This window comes from Maylandia zebra, linkage group LG1, assembly GCF_041146795.1.
Source record: "Maylandia zebra isolate NMK-2024a linkage group LG1, Mzebra_GT3a, whole genome shotgun sequence".
NCBI classification, from domain to species: Eukaryota; Metazoa; Chordata; class Actinopteri; order Cichliformes; family Cichlidae; genus Maylandia; species Maylandia zebra.
In genome coordinates this window covers 2,051,607-2,076,506 of record NC_135167.1, presented here as the reverse complement: position 1 = coordinate 2,076,506, position 24,900 = coordinate 2,051,607, and the positions used below count along the sequence as shown (strand labels likewise).

Here is a 24,900-nt window from a genome sequence, read left to right as displayed (position 1 = left end):
GGTTCTTTCTCTCGCGCTCGGATTAAAAGAACCGTCTGACATTTTTGGAAATGTGTTTGTTTACCGGCTTACCCGGCATCAAATCGGAAAATCAATAGCAATTTCATCTCAGCGCATCTTACAGACAAGTTCAGGACGTGATTAAAAGCAGCTGAGCGCCACAGCAGGGAGGCGGAGGCTAGCACCACCTGTCGTGGCTTGTTTCCTCCTTAAATCACTTAAATAAACAGAATGAGGAACACGAGGACTCCTCTCATACTGAAACTAGCAAATATCAAAGCGTTTCTTTTAGATTTGCTCTCAATGTACAGACATGAAACTGATACTGATTTTCTTTATCTGACTCATTGTGCTGAAAATCTCTAAGGAAGAGATGAGCAAGAGGAGAAGAAAATGATGAAGACCTCAGGAGACAGTCAGACCAGTTCAGTGGAAAAGCCTCGGCCATCTCTCCACAGCAGCTCGTTCGTTTTACAAAACTGGGTTTTCAGCTCATCAGGTCACAAAATGATCAGACTGCAGCCACGAAACACAGAACTGTTGCTGAACTATGAAGCCGAAGCTCACAAAACTCCTCTAACGTCCCCCAGACATCAAAGGGTTTGTGCCATTACCATCACTGCCAGATTCCACACTATGGGCTTAATCAATACGATGAGGTTAAATCGTTTGCATATCACAGGAGGAAAAGTTGCTACAGAAACACGGAGAGAAAAAACTATTTAAACATAAGCTTTCGAGCTGTTTGCTGCCACGTTTTCTGGACTTTTATCAGGACATTAATCAATAATCCATCCTGCACACTTTGCAGAACCAATCAGTGGCACGATTTGGACCAGGCCAGTTCAGCGGGTTTAAACCTGACTCATGATGACAGCGGCACAGGGCCGGCGAGCTCGGAGGATGAAGAAGAGGTCGTGTTGTGTAACGCATCGGGGCAGAAACACTCGGTCGTGCTGTGATTGGCAGCTCCTGCTCCCACGCATGGGCTCCGTCGCAGTGAGTCGCAGCTCGCAAACCTCCATCTGCATTTCACAAGTTCCAGTTTTTGAAAAGGGTGGGCTGACATGGACGAAACTACACGAGTGCAAAATGTGTGGTCATCCTGCTTCATCAATATTCATTGGACCAGAGCCACTCAGTGAGGTTTCACATCCAAACACTGCATCGTAACACGGCCTGTTAAAATGAGCATCACGGCTCAAAGTCAATAAACCCACTGATAAAATGTGCCGGCTCACCTCATGTGCCAAAACTTTCATCTGTGGAGGGACCGACTTTATAAATCAGTGAACAGAATAAATGATTCACAGCATTCTCTCATTTTACTTTCTCAACCCGTGAGGCTGGAAACAGCGGTCAGACTCACACACGGCTCCGACCACCTCAAACTGAACGTCTGACCTAAAGGATCAATGTTTGATATCCATGACTTAAAGGCTACAACTAATTAAAAATAACACAAGGACAGCACAGTGGTACAGTGGTGGCCTCACAACAAGAAGGTCCAGTTCCACCATCAGCCCACATGTGGAGTTTGCGTGGGTCCTCTCCGGTACTCCAGCTTCCTCCCACAGTCCAAAGACATGCAGTTAGTGGAGTTGGGTTAATGGCTCATTCTAAATTGTCCCGGGTGTACCCCGCCCCTCACCCTAAAACAGCTGGATAAATCCAAGAGGATGGATGCATAACAAAAAGACTAAATACCAGCTTCTTGTAACAAATACGTGATCATTTTTACCTAAAAAGTAAAAGTAGTGGAAGACAAATGTTTTGTCTGACAGCTGAGCCTTCGACCACAGATTAGACAGAGTTACAGACACATCAGCAAAAACCTGAACGAGGTTCAAACTCGTTCAATGTTCTGCAGACCTGATAAAGGCGATAGTTGGGTCGGTGATATGGCGTTTTGCTGAAGCCTCCTTCAGTCATGCTGCTGCAGGCTCAGGCTGCTGGGTCCTCCCACAATGCACCAGCAATTCTCCTCTGTACTGCTTACAAGAGGTATCGTGGTCACGTGCTCAAACCTTTGATCAGAACTGATAAATGACTTCCTGTCAGGCTCAGAGACGGCACTCTTTAAATAAACAAGCAGAACTAATCGGGAAAGCTGTGACTAGCCTGGTGTAGAAGCTCATACCATCGACTGAGGCGGTGTCAGTAGTAATTATGACTGCTAGTTAACACCGACTGATTGTGGAAGTGAAAAACACGCATTCAGCCTCTTTCAAAGACTTCCTGGGGAGTCACTGAGAACCAGGGGCATCAGCAAAGCAGCAAACATGTGGGAAGGCCGGGGAGATCCACCGGTGTAATTAGCTTCCCAATTAATTCACTGTGAATATTTCCAGGCTTCATCTGTTGCAGCTGGAAAAGATCACAAAGAGAAACATGAGCTGTAGCTAATTAACAGAGTGAGGAGGAGGAGAGCAGCTAACACGCTGCAGTTGGAGAAGTGATGAGGGGCAGCGAACGCAAAGATACAGAAGCAGGGCAGGTGAGGGAAGCTGCTTCCTCATCTCTGTTCCTCTCTGCTGTGACTCTGACTGACTGCACGAGCTAAATACACCCAGAACTGGACCCTGGAGGCAGCATCGTGTCAGCAAATCACAGGAAAACTCAACAAGCTCAAAGTGCTGTTTGAAGAAAAAAACCCTGTAACACGTTCTCATGTTGGATGCTTTCAATTCTGAGAAGTGGGAAACACTAGACTTTATTTTGAAAAGCCAGTAAATCTGTACGCTCCTTTTGTCACCTTAAGTCTTTTATTTTGACATTTTAGGAAACTTCAATGTGTCCTTCGACTCTCTGAGGACTTTAATTTTGAAACTCAGACACATCATGAGCCTGTAGCATGTGCTACCTACCGTTTGGGAAATCCTTAAAACTGTCATTAAAATTTGACACACACCTCAAATAGGCTCATTTTACCATGCAGATGCTTTTATTTTTGGATAAAGGTAAACATCAATAGTTCACATTTATTGTCCTGTGGGTTTTATTTTGAAAAGCAAATTCTTACAAACTGGAAAGCATCCTGTTAACTTGCTGTAAATAACTTGGAGCTTATATTTTGAATTTGTGAGCCACTCCGAGCATCTTGTGACTTCCTGAAGCAAACACGAAGCTTCCAGAGTTCACTCAAATTAAAAAATATCACATGATAAATAAATCATGTCAACGATTAGTCGGAATCAGACTGACTGGCCTGTCAGCTAGCGCAGCTCTGCTACCTGTCAGAGTGCTGCAGCAGAGCTCCATCTTTGCTCCAGCTGATTTTGGGAGGCGGGGATCCCTCCGCAGGGCACCGGATGGTCAGCGACCGTGTGGCGTTGGTGAGGAGCGCGCTGTGTCCGATACTGATGTCGATGTTCTTCTGAAAGGTGGATGGGACGCTCTGCTGCTGTCTGATGATCGCTGGTCTCTTTGCTACCGTCTCCAGTGGAGAGTGCTCGGACCAGTTGGGCAGTCGGTCTGTGGACGGACCAGGAAGCAAAAAGAAAAAAGGTTATCCTGAGAAAGGAGGCCGAGGAAGGTCAGCCGATGACACGGAGAGACACCTGATGGGGTTGCATCAGCAATCACAACAAACACGGAGCACTTTATTAGGAACACCTGTATACCTGCAGTGCAGTTCAATCAGTCATGTAGATAAACGTCAGGAAGTTCACATCAAGCCTCAGAATCACTGAACATGTTTCTGGCAGGATGAGTGTTGGTGCCAGACGAGCTGACCGCAGTCTGGCACTGATGATCTCACCACAGAAACCCACCCACCGACCAACTAACCTCTTTCCTTCTCACCTTCCTTTAGTCCCTTTTCCTTCAATTGTCTTTCCTGCTCCCTTGTTCTTTATTTTTTTCTTTTCTATCGACAAACTTTTTAATGAAAGACATGAAAAAGTGTTGGAAGAAAGACACCGCCTGCACAGTGTGGTCGGCTGGGTCTCTGCTTACCTTTAGCTTGTCCTCCTCTCCTCGTGGTTCTGGTCCAGAGCTGGGCAGGAGACATGTGTGTCAGCAGGGAGGAGATGAGCTCTGAGGCCTGCTCCTGCTGGATCTCTCCTCTATCAGCCTGCAGCGTGACATTGATCAGTCTCTCCTCCACCCGTGGCTGCAGGGAGGCCTCCTGTCCGCCAGCGGGCACCAGAGAAACCTGGGCCCCAGGTCGGATCGTCTTCAGGACTGAGTCGTGGCTGTAGCAGCTGGGCAGCATCTCCTCCCAGTCGGGTCCGGGAGCAGGCGGTCTACCCGCCGAACTGCCGTCACCGCCTATCAGCTGGAGAGTGAAAATGTCTGAGGCGGGTCCTGCCACACATTTGTACACCCCGGTGTCCTCTGGCTCCAGGAACTGGATCTTCAGAGAGCCGGACTTGGTGACGCCCAGGCGCTGGGAGCTGGGTAAGGCGCTGCCATCTTTGAGCCAGCGGATGTAGGCTTTGGGGAACCTTCTGACGGGGCATTTGATGACCACAGAGGTGTTGGGTAAAAGATAGGCGTGGCCACCAACGGTCAGGTGGAGACGCCTCTCTTTACGGGTCTGGATGTAGATGTTGTGCGTGCTAATGAGAGCGGGACACTGTTTGATCCCCTCCTCGTAGCCTCTAGTCTTTGCAGGGCGTCTCACCGGCTGCTTGACCTGGTTCTTCACAGCGGCTTTTCGCGAGTCTTTGGGTCTCATCTGCTTCTTGTGCTCTGTTAGGAATCAAAGAGAGACGACATTTCTTCTCAATATGGTGAATATTTTCAACAAACGTTTAAAGTTTGAGAAACTTCAGAGGAACAATTCATCTTTTTTAGAGGTCACCACAGTGGATCAGCTGCCTCCACCTGCTCCACCCTCCTCTGTCACACCAACCCTCTCCATGTCCTCATTCACTACATCCATGAACCTCCTCCGTGTCTTCCTCTTTTCCTCCACCCTGGCAGCTCCATCTTCTGTCCAACACATCCACCATCCAGGGCAATATTTCCTCTCCCACTAAAAGCTGAAATGCTGCTGTACCTGTTCTGGTTCCAACAAAGTTCATTTGACTTATTGATTTCTAATCTTTCAAGCTAATTATGGACATTTTTTTTCTTCATTTATGTTTCTACTTTGAAATGATGATGAAATGATGTCAGTGCATGAAACAGTCGAACCAGAATAAGGACAGGTGTTTCCTTATAAAAACACTACATTACTCTTACAGGAAGAAGCTCCTCCTTAAAATAAAATAAACCTTCAGTGACGGCTGCTGCAGTATTTTCAGGGCTCCTGGTCTTCCTCAGGTGTCTGAACATCATCTGATTTAAAGAAGTGGTAACAAGGCAACAAGAGTGGGCGACTTATCCAATGAAACCACTGATTGTATATAAAACAGACACAGTGCAGTCAGCCGCTGGTTTTGTGACGCTGTATTTCAGCGGCTGCTGTGTTGTTTGTTTGGAGCCTAACCTGATCGTGTTTGGATGTGGTGGTGGAGTGCTAAGTGAGGCACAGGTGCTGCAAATGAAATGCACTCAATCAGCTGATCATCAACGGTGCGAGTGTCTCTGTAAAGAGCAGTTCTGACACTTTGCTGGTCTGCAGGTGTGTTAACACAACGCCAAGGAGCACAGACGCCAGCAGAGTTCTTAGACAATCAAACTTCACAATCACTTTGAGTTTCTATTGAATAAATAATGACATGGCCTGGCTGGGCTCCTTCCGGGGGGTGGGATGCCCTCAGGCCTCTGGGCCTGAAGCTCGGTCCTCTCTGGCACAGCTGGCTGCCAGCAGAGCCCGCGGGCACGCCACTGCAACCCCCTCTGGCCTCTGCTCCGTAGCTGTGGGGTGACCTCTCCTTTGGGGCTCCACTCAGCTCTTCCCAGGAGGGTGGCACGGTTCCCCCCCTTTGGTGGTCCTCCTCGGGTCCTTGTACTCTGGGGCCTCTGGATGTCGGGGGCCTGGATCTCCTCCATACCTGCTTCATACCCTGGAGGACGGGGCTATGGCTCCCCACACTCCCTAGCAGATCGTTACATGGAGAAACCTTTGGAATGCAAGCATGCTGATCCACACAGGTATGCACACAGGTGTACACACGGGTATTCACAGACACGGACTACAGCTTTCTTGGCTGCTGCCTCAAAGCACATTGTGCGCTGTCTATCTTGCGTGCTGCACAATATCGTTTATTATTTAGTATCTACTGATATCTACTGCTAGCTAGTTTATTGTGATGGTGCTGTTTTTTTATTATGTTGCTCTTTGTTGTTTGCTTTCTCTTCTGTTTTTTTTCTCCATACAGGTGATCCAGGTGTTTTGTTTTTATTCTTTCTTCCCCCCTTCTCACCGTCTCTTCTCCCCTCTGGTTTTCTTTCTCTCCCTCTCTTTCTTTCATTCTCTCTCCCTGTCCTATCCCCCAGTCATGTCTGTCCCGTTTGTAGCAACTGAAAATAAAATAAATTCATAATTATAATAAAGGTCAATCAAATGGACCAATATGGCAAGGCCATGATGTTCCACTTGGTAAAATAAATCCGCTTGGCATCTTTCTTGGCCTTAAGACAACAATTCTGATGCTAAAGATCCAAACGGGACACAAAAAAAAAAAAAAAAAAAAAAGAATAAATAATGACATACGTTAAGGTGTCATGTGTAATTCATCTCAGGTTATATTTTTCTGAGGACTAGAAGAAGTAGAAGGTCCACCTGACAGCCACCTGCCCCTCTCATTGGCTCCTCTGCAACGAGGCGCCAGCTGTTCGCTCACAGCTTTGAGTGTTTGAGTGAGAAGCGCGAACACAAGGCCATTAGTTCAAGAGGCAGGATGTGCTCATGTCTTTGTTGGTAGATGAGAGCATTTTGAAGATGTTTGCTGCTCAGCAACATGACTCATTCTCCGCTGCTGAACTTGGGAGTGGGAGGAGTCAGGAGTCACACCTCATGTTATGTCTAGGACACCCTTGACACGCCCCCTCGGCTGGGGGCGTAACAGGACGTCTCCAACATGAACATCATGTTGTTTTCAGCAAGACTTGAAACTAAAGACAGAAAGACGCATCTGCTGCGTCTGCATCTGCTGCGTCTGCATCTGCTGCGTCTGCATCTGCTGCGTCTGCATCTGCATGTGAAAAGTGATGTTGAAGCCTCAGTAAACAGCGACAGCCCGCCTCGGCTGGTTCATGGGGAGCTGGTAGCTTCCTTTATCTAACACCGGCGATATGTACATATGTAGTAAAGCTATTGTTGTGACTCTGACATTAATGAGTCACTCACTGAGTTTAAACTTTACTTTAACAGCTGAGTAACACTGCGCGTTACTGCGTTCTTTCAGAGGTCTTACCCAGAACCTCCGCAGTCATCTCAGTGACCCACGGTGATGAGGTATGTGTTTAGGCTCAGAGGCCCTCTGTGTTTATTTGAATTCCCGACTGTACTTTAGTTAACATCGAGCAGGACGGCTAAGTGGATTCCTCAGAGCTTGCGGGGGGACGCGGGTCAGGCCGCGTGACACCTCTGCGTCAGCTAAAAGCAGAGTACGTCCTAACAAGTACGAGCAGTTTGGGTCTCTGTGAGTGATGATGGTTATAAACCACGCTGATCGATGGTCATACTCAGGGCATGAGAAAATGCAAACACCTCCCTCTGAAAGGGACCCGGATTTTTGCTTTACACCATTAACTCAAATAAAAGCTGTGAGCTGACGGCAGAGACGCCGATACAATGAGCACGATCAGTGAAACAGAAGAGGACATTCTGACTTTTGATATTCGGTCATGCTGAGCAGGGCAGGACTCTGAAACAGTGGGCCGAGCGGCCGTGCACAGATCTACGACTGAGCGCTGAGACCGGATTCATCACATTATGTCTGCTTTGGATTTGTGACCTCAGGAAAGTCTTTTCTTTCTTTGTACTAAAAACAATTTGTCTGCACTGAGTCCTCAGACTAGAGCACGAGTTAGCGTTTAGCACTTCCTGTTCTCATGTCCTGAAGTTCTTGTTTGTTTTTAGACAAGTGAAATATGTTCTGCGATTAAAAGAAGATCCAATCAGACCATCAGTAAAAGCCCCACTAAAGGTTTTATATGTTCCAACAGGGGTGTGTCTAAAGCAGGGCAAGGGGTGACACCCTCTCCTGAAAATGTGGAGCCCCTCCATTAACACCTGTGGACTAGAGTGCTGTTTATTCTACACGTCCAACGCTGCTGGAGGAGAGCAGCAAGAGACGGAGGTGAGGTTTACAAGATGGTAGTGAGGATTGCTGTGGTGGATGGTTGGAGACGTGTCGCTGAGGAAAAGACAGGCTGAGCTGAAGATGTTCAGATGTTGATCGGGAGGGAGACAGGAAATGAGTCCATCAGAGGGACAGCTCAGAGTCAGGCTGAGAGGGGGTGGAGGATGAAGATGGAGCTGCCAGGCAGGAGGAGAAGAGGATGAGCTCACAGGAGGTTCATGGATGTAGTGAAGGAGGATGCTGGGACAGGAGGAGGTGGAGGCAGATGATCCACTGTGTAAGTTTAGCCCGTGATCAAACACATCAGCCATCTGGGTTAAAGAGTGAAAATTATAACGAAAAACAAAATGCATTTTAAAGTTTGGTTAAAGCCCAATGTGCAGCTCAGAGTTGGCAGCTGCAGATCTGCCAGGATGCAATGCTGTGCTGCAGCTCTGCTCAGCAGGACACTTTAAAAGGATTCGGGTTATTTGGCCTGTTTGCTGCAGGCGACGTCTGCAAAAACAAAACAGGTCCTGTGGAAGATATTTCTTTATGCTCAACACGGAGAAAATATTCAACTGATGAAAAAAAACTGCATGCAGCCGCATTTCAATCTACACGAGGTAACTAGGTTATAAAATATAAATGTCATTCGATCCGTGTAAAGTTCAGCCGGTCAGGAAAAGACACTCGTCAGCCTTGATAACTTTTAGCCGAGCAAAATATCACAGATCCACACGGAGGTTACCGTCCAGCCAGCAGGCTGCACACATCGCTGCGACGAATCCTTCATTTTGTTGTTATGCACACGCAGTACGTCTTCAAGTGTTTCCTGACCTCTGTGAAGAAAGAGCCTCGATCACGTGCTTCATCTCTAACACTGAGCCCGGCCGTCGTCCTTTAAACTGGCTCCGCCTCTGTCGCCTGACCACGACGCCGCACCTCTGCCCTTAGTTCGGGGAGACACCAGCAGATTCAGACGCACCACGAGGACAGGAAGCCCGCCTTCGATTTCCAGCAGATGTTAGATGATACTGTAGTTGATGCTGTCAGGATGCTGCTGCTGCTCGCTTCACGCCCCAAATCAAAAATGGAGGATGCTGCGAAGCGGCTCGTGGTGCTGCGATGTCTCTGATACTGCCAGAAAGGTTTTTCATGACATCAGAAACCTGTCAAACATCTACAAACAGGATGATTACACGGCTTGTTTAACGGCTCTTTGCTAAAATGTCGTGGAGTTCATCACCTGACAGAGTCAGACTGTCCACACTTGAAAGGACACAGACGACCTTTAACAGCTCGTGAAGGATTCTCTGGAGCGCTGGGTGCTTTTCTCCTGATCTGCCTCTGATGATCAAAGAAACGATTAGTGAGACTGGCCTCCCGCTGATCCAGCGTAGCACTGACAAAGCCCCACCCCCGTCCTGTGTGACAGATATCACAGCTCGCAATGTTTCCAACTGCCGTCACTTTCTCTAACCATACGGTGACTGAACGTTTGTTACAGCTGCAGCGAGGCCGGCTGGACCAAAGTCTGCAGGATGGGAGCATTGACGTGCAAATTCATTTGCAGTAGTTTCACCGCTGGCATCCCGGCTCTCTGCAGCACAAGCTTCCCTCCTCAGTGAGCTGCAGCGACCACGGCGGCAGCCCCGGGTCTCAGCAGGTCTCTCTCTGCTTTTCCTCCAATTCTTTCCATTCAATTATTAAACACATTGAAATTAATGAGAGGGGGAATTACGGCAGTTGCAACTTGCATGCTCCACGTTTTGAGGTTTCAGAGTTGTTCCAAAACCATTTTTAGATCGTCCCGTTTGAGTTTCAGCTTCTTCTTCTCGGGTGGTGATTCAAGCAGGCGCACAAGTTCTGGGCAGAACTGCTCAACCGTCAGACGAGCACCTCTGAAGCAGCCGACGGCTAATTTGCACTAAAGCGTCGTTTCAGCACGGCGTGATCGCACGCAGGACGTGAACATCTGTGCCAGGCGACACACTGAGAGAAGATGCATGTCTGCATGATCACCATCACTGTCTGAGAGTTCAATCGTGACGCTGTCAGGTGTGAGTCTGCCCATAAAGTCACCTGCTTTGACTCGAACACATCTCCTCTGCATCGCGTCCACACAGCTTCCACTGCAGCTGCTGCCGTTACATCGCTCGTGGTTCTTATCTTCTAAACTGACCTGAGGTCTGTGTGAAGGAGCCGTGTGTTTGGTTCCCTGATCAGCTGCTTGCATCTCTCCTTTCTCATCCCTGACCAAAATAAAGAAAATAAACAACCTGAACAATATGAAGAACATTATCTGTCCGTGTGTTCCTACAGGCTGAAACGCAGGAATCATTCTCTGCGAGAGGAAGACGTTTAACAGGCAGCTGTTACGTATTCTGTTGTTACTGATGGTGCTCCAGTTACAGTAAAAGCAATAAAAAAACAGAGTGAAGGTCATATTCACTGAAACAAAATGTCATGTATTCACTAAATGTCCCACCCTCCAGTTTACATGGAAATATAATCTCTCCCTCCCTGCAGAGGAAAGTCAGAGAGCTCATTAGAGCAGCTCGTTTTCACAGTGCTGGGCTGTTTGTTCAGTTCTTCCCTAAAAACTCAGAAGGATATTATAAACAACAATTCCACACACAAAAGGAAACATTCCCACACACAGTAGCAGGTTTTCCTGTCAGCACCCTGCGGCCAGTCTGAAAAAATGCAAAACGTCCGTCAGATCTAACAGAAGCAACGAGAGTCCAACAAATCTCACGGCACAGATGTGTGGGAGCTTTTTCTGTGGCCCTGCTCTCAGATGAGAGCGGCAGCAGTCTGTCTGGTCCTCTCATCAAGTTAAGAACATGTAGAGTTTAAGGCTTCTGAGGCGGGCGGTGCAAAAAGCTTTGGTGAGCGCCACGTCGTGCCAGTCTTATTCACCAGATCTACTGCAACTTCGTTCACTTCAGCTTTGTTCACGCCTGAGCAGATCCAGGACACAACGGCGAAGAAGAGAGATCTGAAAAGAGCAGAAGCTGTCCGTGCACACCTGAGAAGATGATCTCTAAAAGGAGGACGGCCATGTTTGAATCAGGTAAGGTTTATTTATATGAGCTGATTCTCAGAACTCCTTAAACATTTCATACATGACATCATGTTTATATCGAGTCACCTCGAGCATCTGTTTGCTCTGAAGACACCGGGACTCTTCCACTGACCCGGCCTCGGCCTTCGTTCTGATTAGGCGGTAATATCCGAGGCGGCAGCTGGAAAAAACATTTCCTGAAACACACGTGGACTCTCAGGACTCACTGCGACATTTGCGAGGCATTAAGTCACGTGTTGTGCAGCGTGCAGGCGAGTCGCGGAGGATTAGAAAAACAGATCAAACGGTGACTCTGATGTTGGACCAACACCGAGGCGTTTATTTCACACAGACGTCAGCGAGCGGCGTCTCCTGCAGCTTGGCCGCAGTCATCACGTGAAGTCATCGGCACTCACTGAGCAGCTGCTGAACCCGATGCGTGATTTTCACATAGGCTTCCCACACAGCATACGTACACGCATATGGCAAAGCACAGCACGCTGTGTTAGCGTGAAGATTGGCCAGTCCGAGTTCCCTTCAAGCATTCAGAGAGTAAACACGATGGCCTGATACACTGCTGTAAACACTGCTCAGAGGCCCGAGGGTGAGACTGTTTCACCAAGCTGTAATCTGCCATGTCCCAGCGACAGTCCTCCTCACAGAGAGTTTATATCGCAATAAACAACATCCATCCACCCTTTTCTGTCACATCAGGTTCTCACATCACCAGTTGACCTGTTTGGCTCTGATGCACACACGAGGACGACACGCAAACACCACGCAGAAAGCCTCTGGGCAGATGGTGGATTCAAACCCAGGACCTCAAGCTACCCACTGCCGCCCCGGTCCTCATCCATGAAAAACATATTCCACCTGACCCGTCACAATCAGCTGATTTATATTAAAGGAAGCACTGACAAATCTAACCTTCGTACTGAGATATCAGCATGCTTTCAGAGTTTCAGGCCCTGTACATAGAGGGGGGTAAAATTCAGCATCATCTGTGGATACTGGAGATATTTTGACGTGGCAGAAATCACGGCAAGAAGCAAAGAAAAACACATCTACTGATCAGATGGATGGCGGTTCAATCCCTGACTCTGGTCAGATACCAAAGTGTCCTTGAGCAAGACACTGAGCCCAGAGTTGCTCCCGATGCGTTCACTGAGTGTTACACAGAAAGCACTTACACACTTAGACACAAACTCCTTCTGTGAAAGTCAGACACATGAACAGGTTGCTGGTGTACCTGAGGCTTCTGTTTAAGACTACCGTCACCCAGCCATCCTGTTACCCAGCTGCTCAGGTCAGTCTGCCGGGGGACAGCTAGCGGGGCCTACGCTACCACCGGCTACAGGGGCCTGGCTAGCTAAGGGTTTTTCAGTGGTGTGAATCCGAGTCTCCCATTCAGTGATGCTGGCCTCTAGAGCTGCAAATAGACTACATTTATAACAAGTATCATTACTGCTAAAGGAGGTGGAGGAGTAACTACACACCTGACACAATGAGCAGGAGGGACAGGTGAAAAGGCCATGCTGCTAGCGAGCCGGCTAAGCTAAGCTACGCTAAGCTAAGCTAAGCTAAGCTAAGCTAAGCTACGCTAGCCGAACCCTGTCACTGTAAATTAGTGAGTGAACACACAGAGTGGGCTTCGGATGAAGCACCTGAAGATTAGACTATGAAATAAGAAGTTATCTGTAAGTTTTTAATTAAACTGGCTACACAAAAACACTGTGTTGGAACAGGAACAGGAAGTGATACGCAGAGAGAGCGAACACCAAGTGACAGCGCCACCCAAAGGAGACCACCAAAAGAGCGGTTCCGTGCACTCTGTGTATGAATGGGTGAATGAGGTTTGTTGAGTGCTCATCTAGAGCAGTAAAGCGCCGTCTAATAACCAGTCTATGTGAATTAAAGTGACTGATGTAACTGGCGTGTCACCTGCCTTTGCCCAAGGCAAAGCAGGTGAAACAGCCTGAACACGAGTGTGTGCGTGTAATAAATGTGCATTAAATCAGGCATCAAACCCAGTGTCCCGCACAGATGGTCACAGGAAAAGTGTCTTTTCCACAGGACGGACGTGTTTGTGTGCTCTTACTGGGACAGGCCATCATGCGGCAGGTTCGTACGAGCGGCGGGGACGGTAAACCCGAGCACTGCTCCCTCGCCACCGTCACCTGACGGCCCGCCGCCGTCAGCTGGAGGCACAGCAGCTCCCGGCGCTGGATCCCCAAACCGCAGGACACGGAGCACTGCAGAGGAACGTTAGACACGGCAGAAAGGTTCATGACAGATCTGCAGGACCCCGGCTGGGTCACACTGGCTGATTCTCCTGTCAGGTGTGGTTAAAGTGAGGGAAGAAGGAATTTATTCATTGGAATATTTGATATGCCCGGCACATTACTGTCCTATATTACTGTCCATAGATAGTTTAATGAAGGTGGTAACATATGCCCTGTAGAGAGAATAGACTCAGATTCTATTATTTTATTCCACTGACACTAGGAGTCCCAGGCTGGTAGGCTTTTAGCTAAGCTTTAGCTTCAGCCAAGTGGAAGCTAAATTGGCTAGTCATTCATATGTAAATTAGGTTGTTAGCTGGGAATTCTGGAGGGAGGGGAGTGGGGGTGTGTGGATGAGGGGGTGGGGGAGCTGCTAAAAGCTGTGAACTTCCTTTTGTGTTCGTCTTGATGCATTCTCAATCATCCAGGGAAATAAATCTCCAAAAGTCACCAACTTGGAGTGTTTCAGTTTGCCATCTTAGGGAGAAATCAACACACATGGGTGTATTTCCTTTGTTGCTGAGATTTATTGATAAAAACAGTACAAAAAACCAACCATTTGTACACATATTTACAAATAATAATAAAAAGTGAGTGAGTACATTTCAACATTTTCAGCAATCACTCACAATCCTGGCACTGCCATGGTATCTGTAGTCTGCATTTACCACATGTGTATCTGTAGCAGTGAACACATCGCACAGTGGCATGATTGTTCTTGCATTTGTGTTTGACCTGACACATGGCTCTTTTTCCAGGACTAGGTGTGGAGGGTTGTGTCCGAAGCAACTGTTCTTTTCTTGCCTTCTTCTCAGCTACATGAGAGTGAGCCAACTCTCTTGCAAGCTCCACCACATTTACGTATGAATGACTAGCCAATCCACTAGTGGATTGAGGAATTTCCCTGCGAATCTTGTTGACTGTGCCGAGGATGGTGGTTTTCAGTCTAAGAAGTTTTTGCGCAAGTGAAAGCGATGTGAAAAAATTGTCCGTGGTAACATTTCTGCCCTTGTCTAGGAATGGTTCCATCAGCCTCATTACTACATTTTCAGAAAGTCTCTCCCCAGTGGGACGATTGGGGTCCTTGTCAAGATATGGGAAGACATTGCAAATGTACTTGGATTTTACGTCGCAAGCCACCCAAAACTTGATCCCAAACTTGTCAGGTTTACTTGCAATATACTGCAGGAAACAGCACCGAGTCTTTGATGGGAAAAGCTGTTCATCAACGGTGATATGTAGACCAGGGTTGTAGCACGTGATGCAGTTGGTGACCAATGATCCCCACACACTGGAAATTGCAGCGAACTTATCAGTCTTTGCTCGATTTGCTCCATTGTGGCATCAATCAGACCACTGGTATAATGTTGAAATGTACTCACTCACTTTTTATTATTATTTGTAAATATGTGTACAAATGGTTGGTTTTTTGTACTGTTTTTATCAATAAATCTCAGCAACAAAGGACATACACCCATGTGTGTTGATTTCTCCCTAAGACGGCAAACTGAAACACTCCAAGTTGGTGACTTTTGGAGATTTATTTCCCTGGATGATTGAGAATGCATCAAGATGAAACACAAAAGGAAGTTCACAGCTTTTAGCAGCTCCCCCACCCCCTCATCCACACACCCCCACTCCCCTCCCTCCAGAATTCCCAGCTAACAACCTAATATACATATGAATGACTAGCCAATTTAGCTTCCACTTGGCTGAAGCTAAAGCTTAGCTAAAAGCCATTTGGCTGCTCTCCGGGTTTTAAAGGTAGAAAAAGCCAAATGGCAGTCCGTGGTGATGTAAGTGTTGAGCTGGCAGAATAGAGCTGGTCTGTTTGTGAGTGTAAGGCTAATGTTGGTCCTTCTCTGTTAACATTATATAACTTTAGGTTGTTGCACAGTGAGAAATGGTTCATGTTATAAAGTTACATTATGAGTTTTAGAAAGTTGGTACCAGGTGTGTGTTTTCCCCCCAGTAGGCGGGCGTCAGGTATACTGGTGTAGGACCTTCAGTACATATCGAGCTCAGCACACCCACATCTGGCTCTAGTTACCTCAAACATCTGCAATCAGATGGTTTTCAGTGGCCCAGTCTACCTGCCAGTGTGTTAGCATAAATAAAGTGGGAGGATACGGCAAAACCTGAAATCATGAAAAAGTGACTGATTTGTTCCTGGACTCAGATTTGTACTTTTTTGGCAGACAGCACTTCTTTGAAGCTGTGTTTTATTGGCCTGAAACAGTTTTGTCCCAGCTGTTATAGTTCATCTGGTTAAGCTATAGCAAACTGTTCACATGTCTGTTCCATTTATTCATTTTTAATGTGAATCGGTGTATTTATAGTATTAGTGTTTATAATTTGTTGCCTTTCTTGTTCTTTAAGTTCTTTCCTCCCGTTTATTTTCTTTCCGCTCGCTGTCTGAGTTTGATGTCTGCAGAACGGTTGCCTGCTTCTCTAACTGCAAAACAAATCTACCTGAGGGGCTGAACCTGAACCAGCCTGGCTCTTCAGCAGGAATGTGTTACCATGGCAACCACCAAAATTGATTTGTAAAAAAAAATCAAAACGTATCGACCATATTTTAACCCGAATCACTGAAATACTGAGGCAAGCAGCTTCAAGTTACTCGACTTCCTGCTATCACTGAGACACAGGAAGGCAGCTGTAGGTTTTCTCTAACAGCAAGCACAGGAAACAGGCAGGAATATAACGCTGATGTGCAAATTTCATGTACGGAGAAAAAGCTCACGCTCCTTTTTTAGGATGACATCACTATATCAATGTTTGCAAGCAAACAAGGGTTTCTTACCAGTGCTCGTGAAGAAAAGACAAAGACCACATGTGATGATTTCATGCTTAATGGTCTTGTCTCTCCAAAACAAGCTCCAGGCTGGGTTTGTGAGTCCTAACCCTGCTCGCCTGCACAGACCTCTGGTTGGTCAGGCCTGCCTCTAAGCACGCTTCCTGCCCATCTACTGCACTCTGATTGCTGCTGAAGCCGTTTAATCTAACTCTAATTAAAGACACTGGCAGTACAATCCAGCTGCAGCTTAAATCAGACGTTGCACAATATGAAAAAACAATATGACATTTCTGCACTGTGTGCTCACCTTTCCCCATTCTCCTCCTGCTGTGTAGGGCACACAGTCCATATTGCCACAGCCTCTGTTTGTAGCGGGCTTGGTTACCTGGCAGGCGTCGTCCCCCAGCCACCTGTAGGCCCCCGTGGACAGGAGCTGCTTACAGTACACCTTCCGCACCTGAACACCATCACCACAGGTCTGGGAGCACTGGAGGGAGGAAGCAGAAGAAGAGCGAGGAGGTAGAAAGACAGGGCATTAATCACCCTCCGTACACACACGCTCAGAAAGTCCGTACCTGCTGCCAGGCCTCGGTCTCCCAGGCTGGAGGACAGTCCACCTGGTTGCAGGGCTGCAGGATGGCAGGTCGGAAATCCGTGCACGCGTCCTCTGAAATAGTCTGAATATCTTGCTGGTCGACGGACAAAAGACGCATGCAAAACACGCTCCTGGTCTGTATGCCGACACCGCAGGACGCAGAGCAGCCCGTCCACGCCGTCACCTCCCACCTGGCGAGAGAGACGGAGCTTCAGACAGCGAAAGAGGCGAGCTCAATCCTTGAAGCAACAGAGTTAATCAAAGGATTAAAAGACGCCTCTGTGTCACCTTGTAAAAGTATGATCAAACACACTAGAATACTCAGGTACTGCAAATAAAGAGACGAGAGGCTTCAGATATGTTGGCATCTCATGTGGGGGAGATGAAACACTCTCACTCTGTCCAGCATCATTTTTAGGTGCCGTTAATCACGATGCAGAGCCGTGCTGCGCGTCGGTTATGTAAAACATGTCTGATGTTGCATCAGCTGAGCACTCAAACAAAACTTCACAGATGTGTTGTGTTATGATGATGCATGCACCGCACGCATACAGCAAGCTGCAGGTGAACAACAAGCTTGTTCCTCATAAATCTGCTCTGTGCGGTCAGAAGGAGATCTCTAACTGCATGGACGGTGCTGAAGAGCCAATCAACAGTGTTAAGTCTAATTGTTGAATGTTGCCATTGTGTTTCTTAAATTTGTACAGTCTTAGTTTAAGCAGTAGGATCAAAGCCATTCCTTTGATTCTGACCACCTCTCCAGCCACTCTGTGCTGGGGGAGGTTTTATTGTAGATACATCCTATCTGAAAGATCTGTTTCTTTTGATGTAAGCTTCCTGGGTTTATGACCCTTTGGTCAGCAGGAGGTAACACACACACACACACACACACACACACACACACATATATAACACACACACTTACATACAGTGCCTTGTCTATGTAACCAAAGGGGGGTTGCAAGGGGAGGTGCTTTGTAAACTATTGTTTGAAGATTGTCAATAAAAGGCAGCGAGAGGAGGCCACCATTGGGGTCATTTTCGTGCTGGACACAGACGAGGCCTCCCTTGCGCAAGTAATTGATCGATCGACTGTCTTGTTTTCTTCATGATGAATAAGTCTCTAGAATTAGCGGGGTTTGTGGAAACACAGACCCAACATTTATTTGGTCCTTCGGAGCCGGAGCCTAACACATTGCATCCACCGAGGAGAGGGAGAGGACGCCACCGCAACGTCTGGGATGATTGACGTAAAGCCCTGGTGTTTTTGGCTTGCCACCAGGCCGGGAAGTTTGCGCCTGACCTCCCCTCGGGATGGATGACGATTGACGGGATCCAGAGACTCTTCCCATGAACGTAAACAAACGGTGAGTACAGAAGGCCTTAGAGAGCGTCTCTATAACCGTGTGAATGAATGTGGGATCCTAGAAACGCGTCACCGTGATTCTGCGTGAAACGTTTGAGTCCCGGGGAGCGCTGGTCACGAGAGCGCACGTGGACCCAAAACAATAGAGAGCGGCTACGGGCTGTGCGTTAAACGTGAGTCCGGGAGCGCGCTAGCCGCGTGAGAGAGACGCAGGCTTCTCCGCCGTTTGGGGCGTAGAGAGTTCTCCGCCATTTGGGGCGTGGAGAGAACCTAGGTTCAGAGTCCGGAATCTCCGCCATTTGGGGCGTTGGAGAGTTTTCAACAGAGAGCGCTAGCTGTGCGTGCAGACGCAAGCGATAGGCCTATGTTGTGTGTGTGTGCGGGCCAGACGTGGTCTGCGTGAGTGTGGCTGATTGTTGTCTTGTAATGGAGAATAAAATGTGTAAGTCTGCCTTAGAAGGAGATGTAAAATTTATGGAGAAATTTTTACCAGGCAGCACGCAGTATGTAGGTTGTTGGCGTAAGAAATGTGGATTTGAAGGGACATTAGTGGAAGTTCAGTGTAAAATGCTGGTAGAAAGAATAGCTGTAAGTGTAGCTGGTAAAACAGGTAAAGCGAAGCAGAGGAAGGAATTGCAGTTAGCAATTGCTAAGTTGTGGCTGGAGCAGGCTCAGAAGAGGAGAGAAGCACAGAATGTTAAAAGAGCAATATTGCAAGAAGTAGTTGTGAAACCTGAGGATGAAACTACAGCTCAATCCACTGCAACTACTCTAGAACAACACCGTAGAAAAGCATTAGGAAGAGCAAGAATGTTAGCAGAAAGTAGAGTCAGAGAAGAGCGTGAGAGAGCAGAGGTAGAAGTGGAGGAGAGATTAGAGGCATATTAGGAGCAGCATTGAGTCCAAGACAGACTAGGCAAGAGAGGAGACAGAAAGGAAAGAAAGTGAACACAAACGTTACAACTACATATCCATCCCTGACACAACACAAAAAAAAACAAAAAACATATGGTGTTTCTGTAACAGAGTGTGAAGATGAAGAAAGTTTTTCTCCTGATCAATTCGGCGAGTGTGAGAGTGTCTGACGTCATGGTGTGTGTGAAAGGTATCCAGCTGGGGCAGACGTGATTCTGCATGTCACCTGCCCAGTGGACAAAAAGAAATAAAATAGTTGTGTGGATGAATGATGGCACGAAGAGTGTTTGGTGTTTCTAAGTCTGAAACAGCTGTAATGCTATTTTCTGTTTTGGAGAAAAGTACAGTTAAAGAAAAAAAAAAACAGAGAGAGATGTGTGTTGTTTTAAGCAGTGATGAGAATAATGAAAGTGTGCTGAGAGAAGAACACAAAAACATACTGAAAATGCATTAACTATACTAACCCTACATGCATTTACACATAAATGATACTCATGAAGACCAGACAGCATCTTAAGCATGAGATTCTGTTTGTCATCTTGTCCAAGTCACTAGTAAGATGAAAGTGATACATAGACTAGTGGACTGAATATTATAGGAGGACAGATGGTTGCATCATAGAGGAGGAAACAGAATGCTGATGAGAGGTCTTAAATGAGTGAGTTGAGTGAGCTGATTGTGAGTTTCTGGTGTGTGAAGAAGTTTTACCATGGCACACATTTAGTTACATGAGAACTAAAACTTATTATGTGCTAAGACAACAGGGTTATGCTGTATGTTGTGTGTATGGCTGATTGGATGAATGTTTGAGATTAAACTGGCTGTTTGATTTGTCTTTTATTACTAAAGTTGAACCTGCCAATTGGGTTGTTACGATTTATCCCCCTGGCATGAAGAACACGTGTCATGATTTAAACAAGGCCTATCTTTCCTTTATTTTCTTTGATTTCTTTGATTTTCTTTCTTTTATTTTGTTACTTTCATGGTGCACTGAAAGTTTTGTTTGATGATCTCTGTTTGAGCAGATCTGCACGATTAGAATCGAAGCGTCGTCAAGAAAACTGTTGCAAAGTGAGCTTCTCCAAAATTAAAATGGGCTCTTATTTGGGACAATCAGGAAACAAATTCCTGTCCAAAAGGATTCAACGAGAAAATCCAGTCTAAATTATTTTTCTTTTTGAAATGACGTTGTTTTGCTGAGCGTGGAAACGGATGCGACGATAATTTCCACAATTAGCAAAAGAAGGAATCACTGAGTGAATGAGTAAGAGTTTTAAAATAAATGGGAAACTGACTGACTGACAAAAGCTGACAAGACTGACTGACTTAACACCATTGTGTGAAGTCAACCCCCACCTGACAAAGGTGTGGATGTGTCTCTGTGTGTGTCTCTGTTGCAGGAGCAGAAGGAGACCACAGGAGGAAACTTGGGTCACATGACTATGTGAACTCTGAAAATTTAACCTTTTTAGTTTAAATTCTATGTCTGTGAATTTACCATGTGTGTGTCATTCACTACCTTGTGTTGCTCACAGAGATAACTGTGACAAAGTATGCACACACCTGCGCAGCGCTAATATTTGCATTTTCTTTTCTTACAGCATGCCAGTTCTTCATGTGAATTGATGATGCGATTTATACCAGGACAACTGGTTGATGTTCTTTCCCACTACAGGATTTCTGGGTTTATATGTGAATGACATTCTTTCCACGGCTAGGGTTAGCTAACTTTATGGTGTTTTTATGGCACCTCTGGAACCTGTTGACCTGTGTCTGACCTCCGTCTGACCACAGTCAATGGGTATTGCCAATGTTTGTTTCTCTGAGAATGCTGTGGAGGATTCGGCAGAAGCGGACAAGTGACATGAGTAAAACAAATAAGAGATTACGATATTTATGGAATAGTTTATTATGGGCTCATTTGCTGGCCACTTTTGGACCCATAATAAATATATGAGTGGAGTGACTTTGCTTAAGAGAAGTCACCGATTACATTAATGTTAACTGAGCACATCCATGTTTGAGGCGAATTATGGTAATGATAGTGATTTAATGATTTGAGAAAACCTGCACATGACACTTGTCTCGCCCGTGCTGAATGCGTATTACTTTTTTGATATAATTGTTTATACGTGTGAAGTTTGATTTTATTCCAGATTTTGTGTATGCAGGCTCCTGGTGGAGCCAGTTTTTAAGACAGGGATCCAGGTTTGGTGAGTTGACGCATGAGAAGTGTCCATGCGTCAAGAGGTGGGGTCCAGAATTAATATTAAACAATGTTTACTATTATTGTTGCAGTGATTTGTGTGATTAGCTGTTTATTTACAAGTATTAAACCTATGCAAGTGGTGCATCCATGTTCAGATGAGGCTTTGATGGCCTATAAGTGAAGTTCACTGATTATAATGTGGAATGACGTTGAGATGTTAAATAATTTGGAACAAATTATGGGAAAAAGTAGGAGTTTAATGAGTTTAGAATAAACCTGCAATGATACTTGTCTCTGTGATGCTGAATACTTTATTACTCTTATGATCTACAGTTGGTTGCAAATGTGAAGTTGTTTAAATTTAAGACTTTGTCTTCTGTGATACAGGAGCTGGGAGTTAAACAAGCTGAACATTTAAGTGCTGATTAATGTTCTTACACAGGGTTACAGCTTGGAGTGAAGCTGCTCCAAGGGACAAACCCTGGAGATTGTTTTAGGGAGACTGTGCAACACTCTTGTACATGTCTCATTGGGGAGTTGACACATGGCGAAAGCCGTGTGGCGAGAGGAGTGTCATTTTTTCAATTTGTAGATGTCATGAGGTGCCATGATGAGAAGGAGTGACTGAGAGGATCGCCCACAAAATGGAACCTGAGGGAGCGTGCCAAGCTCCAAAAAGTGACAGCGCAGAGGAGGTCCAGCGATGGACTTGTGGTTCTGTGAACAGCACAAATCCCAGGTGACTGTAAAATAACTAACAGCACTTTTTCCACAAGTGAAGCCAGTAACTTACTATCCTAAAAGATTAGCTCTAGTTGCTCGTGCTTTACCTCCATGCGTGAGATCAGTATGTGCAGCAGCTTAAGCTGTACAATGTTTCAATAGTTTATTTCACCTTTTGACATTGTTAGTTCCACACGAGGTAGATGTCTACTACTGCAGACTAAACTTACATTTCTGACACCTACAAGACACTTGTCTTTAATGTTACTCTCACAACCACACATATTACCATAAAGTGGTGCACAATTCTGAATCTGTCCAACCCTTTTTGCCAACGGAGGAGGGCACTTCTCATGAGTGTAGAGAGCGCGAGGAGAAGAAGTGTAAGCTGAGGGATGACTTAATAGATGTGCCACTCGTTGAGGGAAAGGTTTGTTTTATTGATGATTTGAGTTTTACAACAGCAGAGGGACAGACTAGAACAGGTTTTACTGTAGCAGACAGTGAGAGAGAGTTATCTATGTAGGACAACTAGCATGTTTCATATTTGCTTGAGCAGCAGAGATGCTAGCTTTAACGGAAGCGTGTAAAGCTGTAGAGAGACAATATACACTGATAGGCAGTATACATTTGCTACTGTACATTTCTTTGTAGTGCAGTGAGTGAGACGAGGTGTGACAACCTCTACAGGGAAACCTGCAGAACACACCAAACTCTTGCAAAATCTGCTGGAGGCAGTGTTATTAACCAGTAGAATTGCCGTTTGTAAATGTGCAGCACACATGTGAGGGAAAGATCCGGTTGCATTAGGGAAAGTTTTTGCAGATAAGATCGCAAAAGAGGCAGCTTTAGTTAAACATGGTGTTAACCTTTTATCAGTACAGCATTAGCAGACATGCAGGCCCACTCACCTACTGCAGGACAATAGTTGTGACTTACAGAGGGAGCAAGCTTGCAGGATGATTTTTTATCTGTGTGATAAACCAGTGCTGCCTAATAATTTGTATAAGACTGCTGCTATTTTGAGCCATTGGCTATACCATGTCTCAAACAGGAGGGAGATGAGCAGTCGTTATACTCATTCTAGGATTATTAAATACTTTTTAAAAAAAAAAAACTTTTGCAGGCAGAGAGAACTAATGGAATAGTAAAGTTAAGATTTAGGAAGACAGGCAGGACATGGTTAGACTGTATAGAATAAGTACACGAGGATTACTCCAACAGAGAATGGTCTGACTCTTTGAGATTACACATGTTAGAGGATTTAGAGTTAGAGTTAGAGTTCCAGTCTTCTGTAGTGATGATAGAAAAGCAGAAGAGAGAGCATATTAGCAGATTAGATGCTTGAAAATGTTTAAAAGTAAAGTAGTCATGAGAACAAATGATCTGCCAGATGATTCTGTTTCTTCGCAGGAGCAGAGCCTGAAGTCTGGAGATTGGATGATGATAAGGCCATGGAGAGGAAGTGCTGGTCCAGTCCATGGTGGGAAGGTCCATATCGGATGCTGCTGACGACGACCACAGCAGTGAAGATTGCTGGAAGGAACACTTGGATATATCAAGCGCACTGTAAGAAGGTGACACACATCCAGGCCAGCTCGGAGTAAGTGGCAGGAAGACCGGGAACAAAGGGGGGGGGAAAGCCTCCAGGGCCCCTCGTCTCAATCCGGTGAAGAAACCAACTGAGCCACAGGTACTCATCAGAATGGCTGGGAATGTGCTGTGCATCTTCTTGTGCCTGTGGACCCTGAGTGGGATGACAGGGAGCGCACTGGAACAGAGCAAACCACACCCAGTACCAGCATGGGTTTTCAACAACTACTGGTGGCAGTTTAAGAACACAACCGCTCACATAAACAACGAGACCAATGGTTATGCTTGTGATGCCACTGGCTACACATTCTTCTGGACTGTGGCCCTGTAGCATCACTGAGAGGGAGGCAGTTTGTTTGGTTGCTTTAGCAACACATCCAGGAACACTGCCAACTTTTCAACTGCTCTGAACCTGAATGGAAGGTTGATTCACCAGTAGCTGGGAAGGTGAACTGCTCTGGTAGGACAGACCTGCTCGTCTGACTCAAAGAATATGACTTGCTGCAGGACATTGAACAGCTAAACGAACTGGAAACAGGCCAATTGCCTATGTGTATGAAGGACAATGGATTAGCCCAAGTTGGAGATTAACCATGGAACATGGCAACATCACCTATTCTTTTGTCTTCCGCAAGAAGGATGTAAACAGAGAAGCCTTTTGTCTACATTTACATCATGAACACTTGAGGTTTTGAGCCAAGAAGATCAAAACCCCTTGATCCAATTTCCTTTACAAAGCTTTTTCTGTGGTGACAACAGGACAGGAGAAGAGTTGTAAATGCAGATAATTCACCAGTTGACTCTAACCCCCACAGGATGCCTACAGTGAAAAGATTTGGGGGGTTGATAGGAGTCATAAAGAAGGGTGTTGACTTGCTGCAGCTTTGAAGTTAGCTGAGAGCCATATGGACAAACAATAAAGTCAACTGATGCATTTAAATACCTATGTCTATATACAGTTGGATTGTAGTGACACATGATTTTTGAGAATGATGATTCTTCTTGTTTGACCTTTGACATTCAGTTGTTTACTTGAAGAAATACATAATGAATTGCACGACAGGAGTAGATCCGCCACAAGGCTGGATAGCTTGGTTACCGTCTGGTCCTTGGTGGCATCTTCTTTTGAAAATATTAATTCCTGTTTTTGAACTGTTGACATTGATT

At 46.0% G+C, this 24,900-nt stretch overlaps 1 protein-coding gene across 4 annotated transcripts in view; it reads right to left on the bottom strand.

Moving 5' to 3' along the window:
• The window catches only part of adamtsl3 (ADAMTS-like 3), a 207,539-nt gene that overhangs the window by 16,246 nt on the left and 166,393 nt on the right, over nucleotides 1-24,900 (bottom strand). For all 4 annotated transcript variants that reach the window (XM_014411197.4, XM_014411201.4, XM_024803595.2 and 1 more), the window contains 5 exons: nucleotides 16,908-17,118; nucleotides 16,640-16,819; nucleotides 13,349-13,502; nucleotides 3,958-4,695; nucleotides 3,234-3,474 (listed from right to left, as the gene is read on the bottom strand). In XM_014411197.4, coding sequence (XP_014266683.3) covers nucleotides 3,234-3,474; nucleotides 3,958-4,695; nucleotides 13,349-13,502; nucleotides 16,640-16,819; nucleotides 16,908-17,118 — 1,524 coding nt within the window. The remainder of the gene's footprint in view (nucleotides 1-3,233; nucleotides 3,475-3,957; nucleotides 4,696-13,348; nucleotides 13,503-16,639; nucleotides 16,820-16,907; nucleotides 17,119-24,900) is intronic.